General features: G+C 39.5%; 2 protein-coding genes across 6 annotated transcripts in view; one reads left to right on the top strand and one right to left on the bottom strand.

Moving 5' to 3' along the window:
- Positions 1–1268: 1268 nt before the first annotated feature.
- On the bottom strand, positions 1269–7664 carry prmt1 (protein arginine methyltransferase 1). Of its 2 annotated transcripts, none has more exons than XM_067475928.1 (10): positions 7519–7664; positions 5789–5884; positions 5512–5667; positions 5308–5371; positions 5062–5204; positions 4557–4644; positions 4204–4319; positions 3898–4048; positions 2954–3075; positions 1269–2828 (listed from the first exon to the last, which is right to left on the bottom strand). In XM_067475928.1, the coding sequence occupies exons 1-10, from the start codon at positions 7543–7545 to the stop codon at positions 2745–2747; spliced, it is 1047 nt and encodes a 348-aa protein (XP_067332029.1). In that variant the 5' UTR covers positions 7546–7664; the 3' UTR covers positions 1269–2744. The 2 variants fall into 2 exon arrangements, with proteins under 2 accessions (XP_067332029.1, XP_067332030.1); XM_067475929.1 differs by having other exon boundaries at positions 5789–5875; positions 7519–7634.
- Positions 7665–10208: 2544 nt separating this feature from the next.
- Positions 10209–15866, top strand: part of ap2a1 (adaptor related protein complex 2 subunit alpha 1) — a 28012-nt gene continuing 22354 nt past the window's right edge. Inside the window, exons 1-2 of one of the 4 annotated variants that reach the window (XM_067475925.1) lie at positions 10209–11056; positions 13431–13642. In XM_067475925.1, coding sequence (XP_067332026.1) covers positions 10990–11056; positions 13431–13642 — 279 coding nt within the window. In that variant the 5' untranslated portion in view covers positions 10209–10989. The remainder of the gene's footprint in view (positions 11057–13430; positions 13643–15866) is intronic. The other 3 variants (XM_067475924.1, XM_067475926.1, XM_067475927.1) reach the window with 3 other exon arrangements.

The following is a 15866-nucleotide window of genomic DNA, read 5'->3' as shown; positions in this document are numbered from 1 at the left end:
GCATGTAGTGATTTCCACTGCAGAATCACTTCTGTTTTAAAGCAGTGCTGCCTGAGGGTCTGAAGATCAGTACCGGTTTTTGGCCTTGCTCTTGTGTGCTAAGATTTCTCTGAATTCTCTGAATCTTTTAATAGATGATAAGAAAATTCTCCAAATTTATTGCAAATGTATGGTTCTTGAGGTGCTGAACATGCATGTCCTTCCTTACTTCAAGACTCATTGGTTGCGAAATGTCCCACTACATGTTGAACAATACAGATGTGGGCGAAAGTTTAGAGAATGACACAAATATTACATTTTTTGAAGTCTCCTGCCTCAATTCTTTTGATGGAAATTTGCACATGCATTCATCATTGCTTTGCACAAAAAGGGATTCACAGGCAAGGATAGAAGCCACTTGCCTAATTTTTAAGAAGCCATTTTGCCTAATGACACAGCCAGGAATAAAGAATAATACATAACCGTCTGTCGAAACCAACTTCTCCCAAACATCTTGGAACAGTTTGGTGACAAACAATGCCTTTTCCACCATGATGGAGCACATAAGGAAAAAGTGAAAAAGAAAAACTAAGGGGCTCAAGGAGCAAAGGATCCAAATTTTGGGTCCATGGCCAGGAAGCTTCCCAGACCTTAATCGGACTGAGAACTTATAGTCAATCCTCAAAAGGTGGGTGGACGAACAAAACCCCACAAATTCTCACAAACTCCAAGCACCGATTATTTAAGAATCAGCTGCCATAATCAAGGATGTGGCCCAGAAGTTCATTGACAGTATGTTTGTGGCATCAAATTCAAAATGAGCAAATGTTTTTCTAAAAATAATCAAATTTCACAGGCTCAACATGGAATAATATTCAAGAACCTGTTTCTTTTTTAAATCCTACAATTTTTTTTTTTTTTTTGTAATTTTAAACCAGTCCGTGCATGGACCCAATCCAGATTGTGTGGGACATGCCAACTCCCAGTGAGTCTCCATTAAGGATGTCTAAGGTACATTTGTAATAGATAAAATGATGGGGTAGACGACTTTTCACATGCTGATTGTGGTCATCACTTAAAGTAGCTGTTTTTCATTTATCAAGGTGTTTTCATGATGCCATATCAGTGTCATAGCATAGACCTATAGCGTTATTGTAGAACTTTAAGGAGAGGGACACATTGGCTCACTTGTGCCCATCAGCAAACAGGTTCTGTTTATGGTGGGTGTACAGCTCTGTGATGTAATACAATAATAAAGAAACAGAGAATCGACACTACTCAACACGGAATCAGATGCACAAAAAGTTACTGTTACTGTTTATTAGTTTGTTTAAAAAAAAAAAAAAGCAGCAGACAAACAACGGTACAAAATAGAAAAATCAAACTGTGGTTAAGTGTGAGCTGCTGCCTCACACACATTGAATCTATTGACAAACACCAGGACATGTGATGGAGCTGTGGAGCTGGCTGGAACAGACCTCAGGATCTGGTTTCATTAGATCAAGCACAGACTTCACTTCAACATACTCCAATGTTTGTACAGAATAGGACCTGCTAAGCCAAATAAGGGAGGACAGCTGGATCCACATTATGTAGACCCAATAACAAAACAGCAGGTTGGCTGGCTCAGCTGAGTGCAGCATTCCATTTGCTGTGGCTCAAACCGACAATACATACAGATTCTGAGCAGTGTCAGGTATGTAGTGTATGTTGGCGCTGAAAATAATGACTAAATAAAGCAGTCTACCAGTAGCATGCATACGAAATACAGTCAATTTATGTGTTCTGTTGATGCAAACTACTCAAATGAAATGCTGGAGCTGCTAGAAGTTGAAAACCACTGAAAAACTGTGGGTGATGCCGAGAAAGCTCCAGATCACATGATTTCACATTATTTCCTGCAGGTCAGAAATGTTACAGTATGCTGATGTTTTGTGTATCACTAAACAATATTGCAATAATGACTATAGCATGGCTTTGGGTTGCTGCAGTTGGAACAGTGTGGGGCTGAAGAGCACACAATGACACACTGACCTTCACTGCTACTGCATCACAGTCAACTGTTACCCTTTAACACTGGGCCACTCTAAGGCAAGGGTGCATGTACTTGTGTATTATTTTACCTGCGCAAACCACAGGTGCTGAGATGCTGCTGTGCTTCCGCCAGCCTACAAGCCAACTTTCTGCTTTGTACTTTGTCACACTGGCACCTGTAGCACTGCTTTCATACTAACAGAACCTGTAATTTTATTTATTTTTTTTAAAATACGTGGCTATTTTTAGTCTGAACATGCTCTTTTTGTCAGTTACAGTGTTTATTAACTAGAACACAAGTGCAGGATCCAGGGTTTGTCGGTTACTCAGAACTCCAAAGAGCCACATACCAGAATCCAAATGAACAGAGAAGCAGTAAACATGTGGAGGGCCATAGTGAATCAACAGTAATACTATGCCTACATTATGGGTCAAGCAGGGCCTTCTGTGTCTACATGGATCTGACACATGCAAAACCCAAAGAAAAACCCAAGACACTCGGCACATGTCAAAGAGACTGTTGAGTGACTACTGTACAAGGAATAACCACATCAATGCATGTTGAACCCAATGATGTGAAAACCTTAAATGATGTTTGAACAAGAAAATAAAAAACGTCTTTAAAATGTTGCTGCGTGGGAGCATCAAACTACTGTACAGGCTCCCAGTCGAACAGGACCATGTGCCCTCTACCAAAGACAAACTAACACAAAGAGGGAAGGAGGAGACTTCTAACGCATCCTGTACTCAGATGTCTTTGACATCTCACACAGCTGACCCTTGAAGTCGATGTCTATGGTGAAGTCCAGGTCTCTCTGCAAACCAACACAGTAAGACGTTAGGTGCACAACAAAGCACATGCAGTATTGAAATGCCACACAAATCCATGCAATGAAATCAAAGCACACAGAATAGTTGTATCTGGTACAGCTCTGCTTACATTGTTCTTGACATTTGGCTTCATGCTAATGGTGCCAAAGATCTCCTCTCCAGTCTTAACAGTCAGATAATCATCCAAGTAGAAGACAGTCTGCTTCCAGTGGGTGTATGGAGACTCTGGACCTGAGGGAGTGGGGCCACATACATTTAGAATACTTCCCAGAGTTTAGTCCAGCTTCAAAACAAAAAGCATGACGACTACTACTGACTACAGACTGACTGATGTCATTAAAAAAAGCAATGTTTACAGAAACGTTATCTCCACCTGGTGGTTTCAATGTTGTGGCTGATAGGTGTACAACTTGATTTACTTAAGGAAAAACAAACAAAACATATACACCTAATTGTGAACATGGACCTAACTCCTAATGACTGTGTTAATAGTACAGAGACACACAGTTTGCCTCTGCTGTCACCAAATCTTTATTATTTCTAATCTAAATAACCGGATCTGTGCTTTTTCCTTTGTGTGTCAGTATTAAAATTTTACAATATCTATACTGCTTCTATCATAATTATCAGTTGATAATTTAATCATTTATAAAAGGTGTCACTTGGGAGTTACATTTTCCAGCTCTCATGTAAGTTTTTACAAAGAAATTACTAGGTTGTTTTCAGGTGCTGTTGAGGTTCTGAATTATTACATGGTTTTTTTGCCTATTACCTAGATTTTTCCCGTGCTTATATCAGCTATTACTTAAGCAGTTAACGTGATATTTTTCAGCATAACACTTTTACATTACGAAAATATTGTTTCCTTAACCCCCTATAACCTCATTATAACATTATTCCAGGATTATTACCACATTACCAACCTATAAAGTACATTGCTACCTTCATTATTTTAACCAAGTTAATCAATGGTTTAGTCTTAACATGTGGAAAACTAGCACTCCCATGATCTAAAACTGAAAACACTACAGGAGTGTTAGGGAGCAGACTGACTGGTGGAGAAGCCGGTCCTCTTGTGACAGCGGGTAAACTCAATGTTGAAGTAGGTGACCAGAGCGTGGATGTAGTCGTTCCTCTTCACTTGCAGGCAGAATGGTGAGGTGAAGGTCAGGTCCTCAGCCTTCACCGTGTAGATGTCCACCTCCTAAACAAACACACCCACACACAGTGCCACACCAAACATGTTAAAATTCAGTAAACACAAACAGACACAACTCTTCCATAGCAAAGTACAAACATACTTCGGTCCCAGTGTAATTACAGAGACACAGTATCACACTAGATCGGTCATCCACCCACCTTGATCAGACAAGCGCTGCTGACCAGCTGCTTGGGGTCCACCACATCAACCAGGGGCTCCTTAATTGCCACCTCCTTGATGCATGACATGTCAAACCCATACACATTTTCCCACCCTGACAGAAGCATAAAAGACATACTTATTAGAAAAGGAAACTCAATGTTCATTACAGTGTCCAGTCTTGTGCAATGAAAAGGTTTTTTGCAGATTACTCCCGTTTTATACTCTGGGAATGAACACACATATCTCAAAGCTGGGCAACCAGATGCCTCCCAAAACCAAAGATAACCTCCAGGTATGTAAAACTGTGTCAGTCATCGTTATAAGCTGGGTCAGGCAAAAGACTACTCACAGTGGATCTTGTAGTCCTTGTACTGCCTGTCTTCAATGGCTGTGACATAGAGGGTCGCTCTGTCTGGAAAAATTAGCCCGTCTGGTTTCTGTGTGTTTTAGAGTGATGGGGAAAGGGAATAATAATAATAATTAAAAAAAAAAAAAGAGAGAGAGACACATTCAGAGCAGACATTCCACTGGTTACCTACATTTCTGACATTTCTTAACTTCTGCACCCCAAAAAAGTTCTCTCTCATTTTATAAACTAGTTAGCAGATGGCTTAGCAGCGCCTTAGTTTAGAAATATAGCACATACCTAAATTTTATTAATATTAATAATTATTATTATTATTATGTCTGTCAGACTAGACAAAATTCTTGTCCAATGTGACTAAAACCACATAAGACCTATTAGATCTGAATTAAAAACTTAATACTAGGGGCCTGTAGTCACTCTGTTTTAATTATGTTAAAGGCCACTACACACAGACACACTATTTATATATATAAATATATACACATACCAGCCATTTGTCCCTGGCATAAATGACTGTATTGAGCATGGACTCATAGAAGAGGCAATAGCCCATCCACTCTGATATAATGATGTCTACTCCCTCCACAGGCAGCTCTACCTCCTCCACCTTCCCTTTAATGATGGTCACAACTGCAGACACAAGCAGAAGTCAGTGGATGAATCACAGGTCTCATTCCCGGTCCCCTCCAAAAACCAATACATTTGTTATCCTATGACAGGATAACTTACTCACCCTCATCCAGCTTGTTGGCCTTGATGATTTTCACAGCATAATCTGAGATGCTGCTGCACTCAATCTATTAAGACAGAACCAAACAACATCTGAATTAAAACACTGCTCTACTTGCTGCCAACTATAAACAGGGCATTGTGATGTGCGTACTGCATTTATTAAGTCCAGTTAAGTCCATCAGTTGTGATTTTACTCAACACATACCCCTATAACCTTCTTTGCTCCGGCTTTGGCAGCAAACATGGAGAGGATGCCTGTCCCACTGCCCACATCTAGCACCACCTTATCCTTAAACAGATGCTTGTTGTGGAACATGGAATTGCGGTAGGTCAGAGTGCGCACCTCATCTTTCAGCATCTCCTACAGAAGCAAAAAAAAGCCCCCATTGTAGAAAAGTTAAGGCACAAAGAGAAAAAAACTTCACATATGACACCCAGAATATGATGCTATAGTGGGGTTTGTTGCGCTAAAAGGAAATTACCTCATGGATGCCAAAGTGGGCGTATGAGTCAAAGTAGTAGTCCTTTGATGTCATATCCTCAGCTGCAGGCTTGGCTGAGCTCTCCCCCTGAGAAACCTCATCAAGGACATACACACAATTAGAGCTTGATGTGGTAATGGGCTAATTTGCTAAGCTCAGAAAAGAGGAGCATTTCCATGTTCCAGTGCATTTCAACATCACATTTCACTGGTCAGATTATCAAAAGGCGGCAATATACTTAAGCAGCACCTTACACGAGCAATCTACATGAGACAGGTGTCAATGTCAGGTGTCATTTAACACCTTTTAGAATTTAAAATTAAAGATTGTAATGTGTTATTGTGGGTGTTAAGATAACAGTTTGCATATTATGCACTTAAATGCTAATTAGACACCAAAACAATACAAGTTTGGATTATGCAACTCTATATTACTAACAGTATAATCCCACACAATGTTAACTGTATGAAACCAATGGCTGTTTATATAAGATAAAACCAGTTTAGAACTGAATATGTTTAAGTGGTTTAAGGGCCTCAGACAAGTCCAGTTGCAATAAAATATGCCATTAGGAAACAACAGGACCTGGATGACTGGAAAGCTCTAATAAAACAGCAATCTATATTATATATTTGTATGAGTTGGAAACGATAAGCGAGTTAAGCAATTTGTACTTTATCAACTCAAGTCCTACTAGACTGGTAAGTGTTTAAATGAACTACTTTCAGGTATAAAGGACTAGTCTCCTTTTCTCTCTCAGCACAACAGGGAGCACATGGTTGATAGTACTCTGCTGGGATCTTGGCCTTCTTCTGGAGCCGCCAAGATAGGAAAAACTAACCCATAAGAAATACATGTAACTAACAGGCCTTTACACGTGGACTATTTAAACTATCAAGTACAGATTAGGCTGAAATTGGCATCCAGTTCGATGGTTAAGTGGAAAGGTGGAGGAATGTTACGTTGCAAAGCGACCCTTTCTTTGTGTTCTTGCTTCTTCGTGTTATAGTTGCGAATGCGTTGTAGACATTCTAGACTTAATTTTAATGTTACTTAAAAACTATTTCTCAATTTGTTAAAATTTTAATTTGACTTGGAAAAAAAAAAGGTCATGCTGTGTGTTCACGTGTGGACTTAGTTATCATAGCCAGCCATCAAGGAACCATGATGTAACAATGTCAGCTAAACATACGTTTATGCGACTAACAAATCAAAATCATGGGAAAATGTCTTCACCGAGCGAATCAAACGCTGGAGGCAAAACAACACCTTCTCATTATAAAAATATTGAAAAAACAGACAACATCTATGCTGATCTAACGATAGCCGACTAGCCATAAAGCTAACACGTTTGTACCCATGCGGTCGCACAGACTTCCCAGCCGGCTTTTGCACTAGCTCTAACAATGTTTCCGCTCACGGCCATTGCCTAAAAATGAATTTGCAGCGTTGGGCATTATTTCAGACTGACAAACTTGAAATTGCTTAACGATAAAATTAATAGTTTATCTCTGGACAGCATGCAAGGCTAAATGAATGAGCTAAAACAGCTAAGCTTATAACGTTAGCCAAGTTAAAATGGATGCATCACTACGTAGGACGTAGGTAACGACAAAAACCGAGTTGTTAGCACCGAGTAACAATATTCAACACGTTTGCTGCTATAATGAAAATAATACAAATACAATAACTTGAAAATAGAGATATTTATATGTCCAAATTATCCTTACCTCCATCCTCTCTGTTGGCGCCGCCATTTCGATCTTCTACCTCACTGCGCGAGCTTGAAAGTCTAGCCTAACCACGCCCACGACAGAAAGCTTTTAATTTCTGATTGGACGAAAATATAGACGCCACCTACATGTTGTTGAATGGTTTGTTCGAATTCAGAAACTTTGTATATTCTGCTTCGAAATACGAAAAGAAACAATAATGGAATACATGTGGAATTGTTAAACTTCGACAGAGACACAAACGTTTGGGAAGGAGTTTTATTGTAATGGCCCATGTAGTGGCCAAACCATAGATAATATACGTGTATACCGCGTTGCCTATTGGGACGTACTTAACGCCGCCATATTAGGGAGGTCGGGGACAGCCTGGAAACGCAGGAACTCTGGTATTACTGCAATAAAAGCACTATAACGTTTACATTTGTCAACCGACTGAAATTTGTCGTTTTTATAAAGAGTGGATGATTAATATATAATATACGGTTGTATAACCAAGATTACTGTTGTACTACTATATCTCATTTATCTTCCACTACTTGGGTATTGGAAGATCCAGGTCACGCAAACGATCATACACCTGTTTCTTACCATGATGGCAGCAACGTTGACCACCGACCACGTTAACTTAGTTTATCAAATGACGCACACAGGGGGGGATTTTTATAATATTTAACATTTTATGCAAACACAATAATTAGAAAATGAGCGTTACATAAGCAAAATTACTATTTCTATAATGAAAAATGAAGCCCATTATATCTAATAGGATTTTATGAAATTATATTAATGTTTGCTTTGAGCCGACAGCAAGTAGGTTGGCTATACTTTTTGTATGTTTTTATATAGACGGACAACTAGCAAAAAGTCTTACATTTTGACAGTCCTAAATTGTCTGTTTTTCTACCTATTGCACAAAAGCACTTTACACTGCTTCTTCTTCACCCATTTGCACTCAGATCACACATACACAGAATGGGTTCAGTGTCTTGCTCAAGGACACTTCAACATGTAAAATTAGGAGCTGGGGATTGAACCAACAACCCTGGGGTTGGTGGACAACTGCTCTATCTCCTGTTCCACAGTCAGGGATATTCCCTAATGGGAATTATATTCCATTCCATTATTCAATGGAATGGGATATAATTCTCTTTATTGGCAAAATATATCGATGTATACAATACAGACAATAAAAAATACAGATGGTCTGCACTTATATAGCACTTTTCTAATTATTGGCACTCAAAGCGCTTTATACAGCTTCTTATCCACCCATTTGCACTCACAATCACACACACATACTCATACACCGATGGGGGAGTGGGTATTCAGTATGCATGTATGCAGCTGGTATGCAGCCAACAGTCACCAGGAGCAACTAAGTTGGGGTTCAGTGTCTTGATCAAGGAGACTTCGACATGTGATTGATTGAAAGTGATGCCTTTAATTCAGTCAACAGTCTTATGCATGTTCGGCTTCAAATTGCAGTGCACTGTAAATGATTGTTTTGTAGATAAACAGCACAATACCGGCAATGGGTTTGCCATCTACTGGTATTTTACAGTTCTCCTACTTTTATCTATTTTACAGTATATTACCATGTTCTGAATTACAGTACATTTCTTTATTTGTTATAGTAACACACTTGCAACAGCCTCTTAAATACAAAATGCACAATTTGTCAGTGGGATTGAAAAATAGTCCAACCCTAAAGAAGAGAGACTTGATTGAAAAATATGAAAAAGATTACCAATATTTAAAGTGTTTAACTAATATAAACAGGCCTTGGATCATCTTTCTGGGTTGATTTCAGAGAATTAACCTTAAAAACATTATTCTGAGATTAGAGGTTGAATAAAAATAAAGTATGCTATTATATAAAGTAGAGCTTGGGCATTTAAACAAAATCATGTATCAATGCACAATATCAATTTGTGAAGATCTTGAAGGGATTACTACTGGTTCTTTCATAGTTACTTAGTAGATTTCTGAATGGATGGTCTCAAATCATAATACTTGGAAAGACGCGCTTCACAATGTGTCTGACTGGTGCAGATAAAGGCATGAGGAGTATACAATGGCCCCTTATCAAAACTGCAAGAGATAACAAAAAACGGTCTACTTTGGTGTTGTGGGAAACACAGGATCTGTTGTTAAAACTGCCAAGTTCTGTAATTAAAATAATTCCATTGATAGTCTATTTTGTGGATACTTTTGGTATTTGAATTGTTATGTTGTAATTAAAGTTAGTAGTTATAAATGCGTTTTCTTTTTGATTTGCATTCACTTAACATTATGGCATATTTTCACGGTGAAGTCGGCATTGTTTAAAGTTAAGTTAAACTTAGGTTTTGCAGCACCGGTTTGCAGAGCCGTTGCAATATACAGCCAAAACATGTACATCACCGCTTGATGATAGTAATTTTGTGAAAATCAGGAGTCAGCATGGGAAAATGCTGGTCATGATGGACAGTGCGTATGGCTGATGCCTTTCCACCACAACATTTAGAAGCAACACATTATAAGGTATTTCACGTGGGATTTTGAGTTCCGAGCTGTCTACAACGCAGCATCATTCTTCAAGTCTGACCGGGTTGAGGTTAGGAGTCCTGCTGGGCCGATGACATAGCAGCAGACTGGACCAATCATTGCCGGTGTAGGTATTCGGCCGAAGGAAACGAGCGTACGCGTGCATGGCTGCGTCGCGCGATCACGTTGCTGGTTGTGCTGTCACGAGCCTTAACCGAGCTACGGACTGGAGGAATTAGAACGAACATCAATTATACAGGACATATGATTTAGCACATTTAGTACATGATAACAGCGCCAGGTCACGAATCCACATTATTGGTTATTAGTTAAAGCTCTGCGAAGTTAACCGTCAAACTTCCGTTGAACCGGTGATGTACTCCAGTATTTGAATTATATTGCTAGCCAGCTAGCTAGCTAGCTGTTAAGCTAGCTTTACGGTGCGTGACTCGAAGAAACTCAACGTTAAATTGTCGGACGTAAATTTCATGAACACATCTGACTCCAAAAATCTTTAAGACATACACATAGTGGACGGTTTTTACCTAAGTGAACTATTGCAAAGTAACGCACGTTGCTTCTAATCCTAGCTAGATACGGATTGAATGAAATAACGTTAGCTCGTCATAGCCAGCGGAAACGAGCCAGTTAATAGGGATAACGTTAGCTTATCCTGCTGCTGGTGTTGCTGCTCCTTGATCCATCGCCATCCAGCTAATCTAGCAAATGCTATCCGAGCTAGCCACCCACAAACATCTATTAAGCCGGGTAGGTAATAGTAAATTATAAAGTTGTAGCGAACGTCTGGACCTGCGAAGTAGCTGGGTAGCTACTACTAAACGTCAAGTTGGCCATCTTCCACTCCAGTCCAGTGTGAAAAGCTGATCAGAGTCAGTTGATTTTGATAGATAAGGCCAAAGTGAGGACAAAAAGCTCGCAAAAATGCCGGCTGTGTCGAAAGGAGATGGAATGCGCGGATTAGCTGTTTTCATTTCGGACATTAGAAACTGTAAGTGACATTTTTACTCATTGTATTTGCTAACTTGTGTCATATAACGCTAATAGTATCAGTTGTTAACGCTGTAGTAAAATGACATGGGGGCACCAGCGCAAAGAGCGCTAATCGCCTCTGGTGTCTATTTTTACTAACTTTACTGGTAAACTACCTGTCAATGCAACGATTATACTTAGCACTTGTCAATATGTTGCGTGTAAAATAACCATTTTACCATCATTTGCTATAAAAGAACTAAGAGTGTGATGCTCAGATGCAGAAATTGAGGCCTTTTGTTTTTGAATGTTGCTGTCACTTTGACCACAGTTATATAATAGACATTTGTACAATATTAGACATCCAGATGTCTCAACGGATCGCTCCCAACATTTGACAGTAAAAGAAGTTCTGACTTTGCCTCTAATGAGCATGCCACTTTTGAGGTCAGTGTCGTGTAAGGGCTTGGTAAGATCTAGTTTTTGCTATTAGCAATCAGTTCTTGTAATGTAGGGATGCATTTTAAGCAGGTCAGTTTACAAATATAACGGTAATATGATAAGATGTATTACTTTTATAATAGGTGACAGGTAGTAACAGTGACCTCTGATCTGAATAGTTGATGGTCCAGGTGCCAAGTTGGATCTTTGCACCACTGGGTAACATGTCAGACCATGAAACATGTTGGTCAGACATTCTTTTCTTTACTGCCAGACCTTCTCTGTACATGAAATCAAGATTATTAGCATATTTAAAGATTGTTTAAAGAAAATTATTTTCATGGACAAATTACATCAGACAGATTATTGTTATCTCTTTGAAAATTGTTGGGGGAACCTTAAATGTAAGTTATACTTTTCTGAATGTATATGTCCAAAAGTCCACAAATTTGTTTCCATCAACTGATGTTGAATTTTTTTAAAAGTAAAAATGTTAAAATGTTTATTCAGCCAAATTTTCTGGCCACGTCTTAATCATAACCAAATTGACCTGATTTTAGGGACTCCTAACTATGTGGTGATGACTTTAACAATGGTTGGTAGTTATAACGTGTTCTTGGTATTAAATGGATTTTGGCCGTTTTGTCTACAGGTTCCATTTGTAGAAAGAAAGCGTTTAGTGTCCATTAAATTGAGATGGCAGGAACTTTTGTATATCATCATATACCCCACAGCTACACAAAACATTGAGGAAAAACAACAGATTCTACAGGGGATTGTTAGGCTTAGCTTTGCAAATCCAAGTTTTATTTTTCTTCAACCTGGCATCAGATCCAAAATGGAAACATCTACTGGAACCCAACCCTTCATCTGCTTATTTATCTCTAAACAGTTTCTCCTGTAGCTGCTTACCCTATTGCCTCCTACAACAATATTTTTTTAACAGCAGTGTACCCAGTAATTACTTTACACAGAAATAGTTTAGCTAAGCTTTTTGATTCCTGTGTTTTCTAGTAGTTACAGAACTATAAACCAACTTTTTCCTAGGCTTAGTTAGTGTTTATTATTACTTCAAACAATTTCATTTTGTGGGAACAGTTGTTATGTAAACAAAACACGATCTCTCTTTCTTTATAAGCTTTAAGTTATGTTATATATTGTAAAATATAAATTGTATTAGTCACCCTGGACTAAAAATGGCATTGATTCACCAGAAATCATATTTCTGTACTGTAGTTATAATAAACATCCTCAATCTTTATTTATGAGGTGCCCTGAAAGTGCTTCTTTTATCATTTTCATCATGAATGCTTGCTGCCCCTTGCTAGATAAATCATTATTTATCGCTGTGCAGAAAACGCATATTTACATTTACTAACTTTACAGATGCTTTTATCCATAATGACTTACCAGTAGTTATCGGAGTCTAAAACATAGAAGTAAATTCATTGTACTAAAACAGTATTCAAAAGTTAAACCTTTGACAGTGGGCTACTAATTCCCAGTTGCTTGGCTCGTTTCTCATTTTGAAAAGATATCTTGCATTGAAGGCTTTTGCAAAAGGATTTGTCCATCATTCCCAGCTGTGCAGGTGTTTCCATCTGCTAATAAGAAAATGACATGCCTTCAGCTGCTGTCTGCTGACAGAGGCATGCTAAAGTTAAGGCCCCCACACATGGCTATGACAATTAATGCTACAATGAGACTGTCTGTTTTAGTTTTTTTTAGTATGGATTAGTTATTGTAATGGATATACAAATTACAGCCTTACTGCTGGTGCTGCAACTATTTGTATGCTTTTTCCTGTGAAGTCTAGTCAACAGATGTGTGTTGTATTTAAAGCTGTGAGTAAATTGGGGGCATTATTAGCCCACAGTGTATAGAATATGAACCAAGACTGTATGACTCAAAATTGTAAATGCTGACATTGTCCCTTTATACTCCTTTATCAGGTAAGAGCAAGGAAGCTGAGATTAAGCGAATCAATAAAGAGCTGGCCAATATTCGTTCCAAGTTTAAAGGGGACAAGGCTCTGGATGGCTACAGCAAGAAGAAGTATGTCTGCAAGCTGCTTTTCATCTTCCTCCTCGGCCATGACATTGACTTTGGACACATGGAGGCGGTCAACCTCCTGAGCTCCAACAAGTACACAGAGAAACAGATTGTAAGTCTTCTGTTGGTTGATGTTACTTAATGTTGCATTAACATAATCATGCTTTAATGTGTTATGATGAAAAGTTTAATCTCACCAAATGGTAAATGGTCTGCACTATCTATCCAGAAGAGAGAGGGAGATTCTACCTTACTGGAATCCAAAGCACTTTACACAGCTTCTCATTTAACCATTTCCACTTACTATCACACACCAGTGGAGGGGCTGCTTTTGCATTTGGCCTGCACTCACTGGGAGCAACTAAATTGTGGTTCAGTGTCTCAAGGACAATTTGAGATGTGACAGGGGGAATCGGGACGCAAACCAATGATCTGGGGTTTGGCAGATGTCTGTTCCACCTCCTGAGCCACATGCACCCACTTATGTATAGTAATGCCTTTCAGTCAAAATCTAGGTAAGTTGTATTTCTCACTGAAAGGTGAGAAGACAAGTTTCAGTGTGCGTGTAGTCCACACTGAAACTGTCTTCAGCTTTGTTAACCGTTATGTTACGGTTATGCTCAATCCAAGATTTCACTTTCTTCCAAAAGAGGCAGGAACATAGTGTGACATATAAGAGTAGAGGTAGAAGCACTCAGGTGGACTAAATCTTATGCCGATGCTGTAATCCGAAAGATATCAGTGACTGTAAAGTATTGGTAAGGGAGAGTCTAGCCAGACAACACAGCATGGTGATGTGTAAAATGACTCTGGTTGTGCGGAAGATGAAGAGGACAGAGGCTGAGCAGATTACTAAGTGGTGGAAGTTGAAAAAGGAAGAATGTAGTGTAGTTTTCAGGGAGGAACTGTGAGAGACTCTGGGTGGTCTGGAGGTGCTTCCAGATGACTGGACCACTACAAATAATGTGATCAGGGGGACAGGTAGGAGGGTACTCGGGGTGTATTCAGGAAAGTGGACAAGGAGACTTGGTGGTGGAACGAGGAAGTTTAGTAGTGTATACAGAGATAGAATTTAGCTAAGAAGAAGTAGGACATTGAGAGTAGACAGGAGTACAGGGACGTGCAGCGTAAGGTACAACAAAAAAAGAGCATATGAGGACTTGTATGCTAGGTTGGACACTAAAAGGGGAGAGTTGGATTTGTACAGATTGGCGAGACTAAGATAGAGATGGGAAGGATGTGCATCAGGTTAGGGAGATTAAAGATAAGGATGGAAATGTATTGACAGGTGCCATGAGTGTGATGGGAAGATGGAAGGAGAACTTTGAAGAGTTGATGAATGAGGAAAATGAAAGGGAACGAAGAGTAGAAGAGGTGACTGGTGTGGAGCATGAATTAGTAAGAGTGAAGTGAGGAGGACGTTGAAGAGGATGAAGAGTGAAAAGGCAGTTGGTCCTGATGACAAACCTGTGGAGGTATGGAAGTGTCTAGGAGAGGTGGCAGTAGAGTTTGTGACTTGTTTGTTTAACAAGATCTTGGAGAGTGAGAGGATGCTGAGGACTGGAGGAGAAGTGTACTGGTGCTTATTTTTAAGAACAAGGGAGATGTGCAGAGCTGTGGCAACTACAGAGGAATAAAGCTGATGAGCCAAACAATGAAGTTGTGGGAAAGAGTAGTGGAAGCTCGGCTAAGGGCAGAGGTGAACATTTGTGAGCAGCAATATGGTTTCATGCCTAGAAAGAGTCCAACAGATGCAGTATTTGCTTTGAGGATGCTGATGGAGAAATACAGAGAAGGTCATAGGGAGTTGTATTGTGTCTTCGTAGATTTAGAGAAAGCTTATCCTAGGGTGCCAAGAGAGGAGCTGTGGTATTGTATATGTATGTTGTGATGATGAGGTTAGACAGGAATCTCCTTGAATGTTTGCAGATTACATTGTGCTTTACAGTGGGATCATGTATAGGAAAATCTAGAGAGGTAGAGCTCTGCTCTGGAAAAGAGGAATGAAGCTAAAGACGGAATACATGTGTTCAATAAGAGTGACCCAGATGGAATGATGAGGTTGCAGGGAGCAGAGGTGAAGAAGGTGCAGGACTTTAGACGGTTAGATGTGTTGGAGATAAAGTCAGTGAGGCCAGATTGAGGTGGTTTGGACATGTTCAGAGGAGAGATGGTGAATATATCAGTAGAAGGATGCTGAGGTTGGAGCTGCCAGGTAGGAGGTCTAGAGGACGAGCAAAGAGGAGATGTATGGATTTAGTGAGAGAGGACATGAAGTTAGTTGGTGTCAGAAGAGGATGCAGAGGACAGGGTTAGATGGAGGCACATGATTCGCT

The sequence above is a fragment of the Channa argus genome, chromosome 15, assembly GCF_033026475.1.
Source record: "Channa argus isolate prfri chromosome 15, Channa argus male v1.0, whole genome shotgun sequence".
Classification (NCBI taxonomy): domain Eukaryota; kingdom Metazoa; phylum Chordata; class Actinopteri; order Anabantiformes; family Channidae; genus Channa; species Channa argus.
This window is presented reverse-complemented; position numbering and strand designations above follow the sequence as displayed.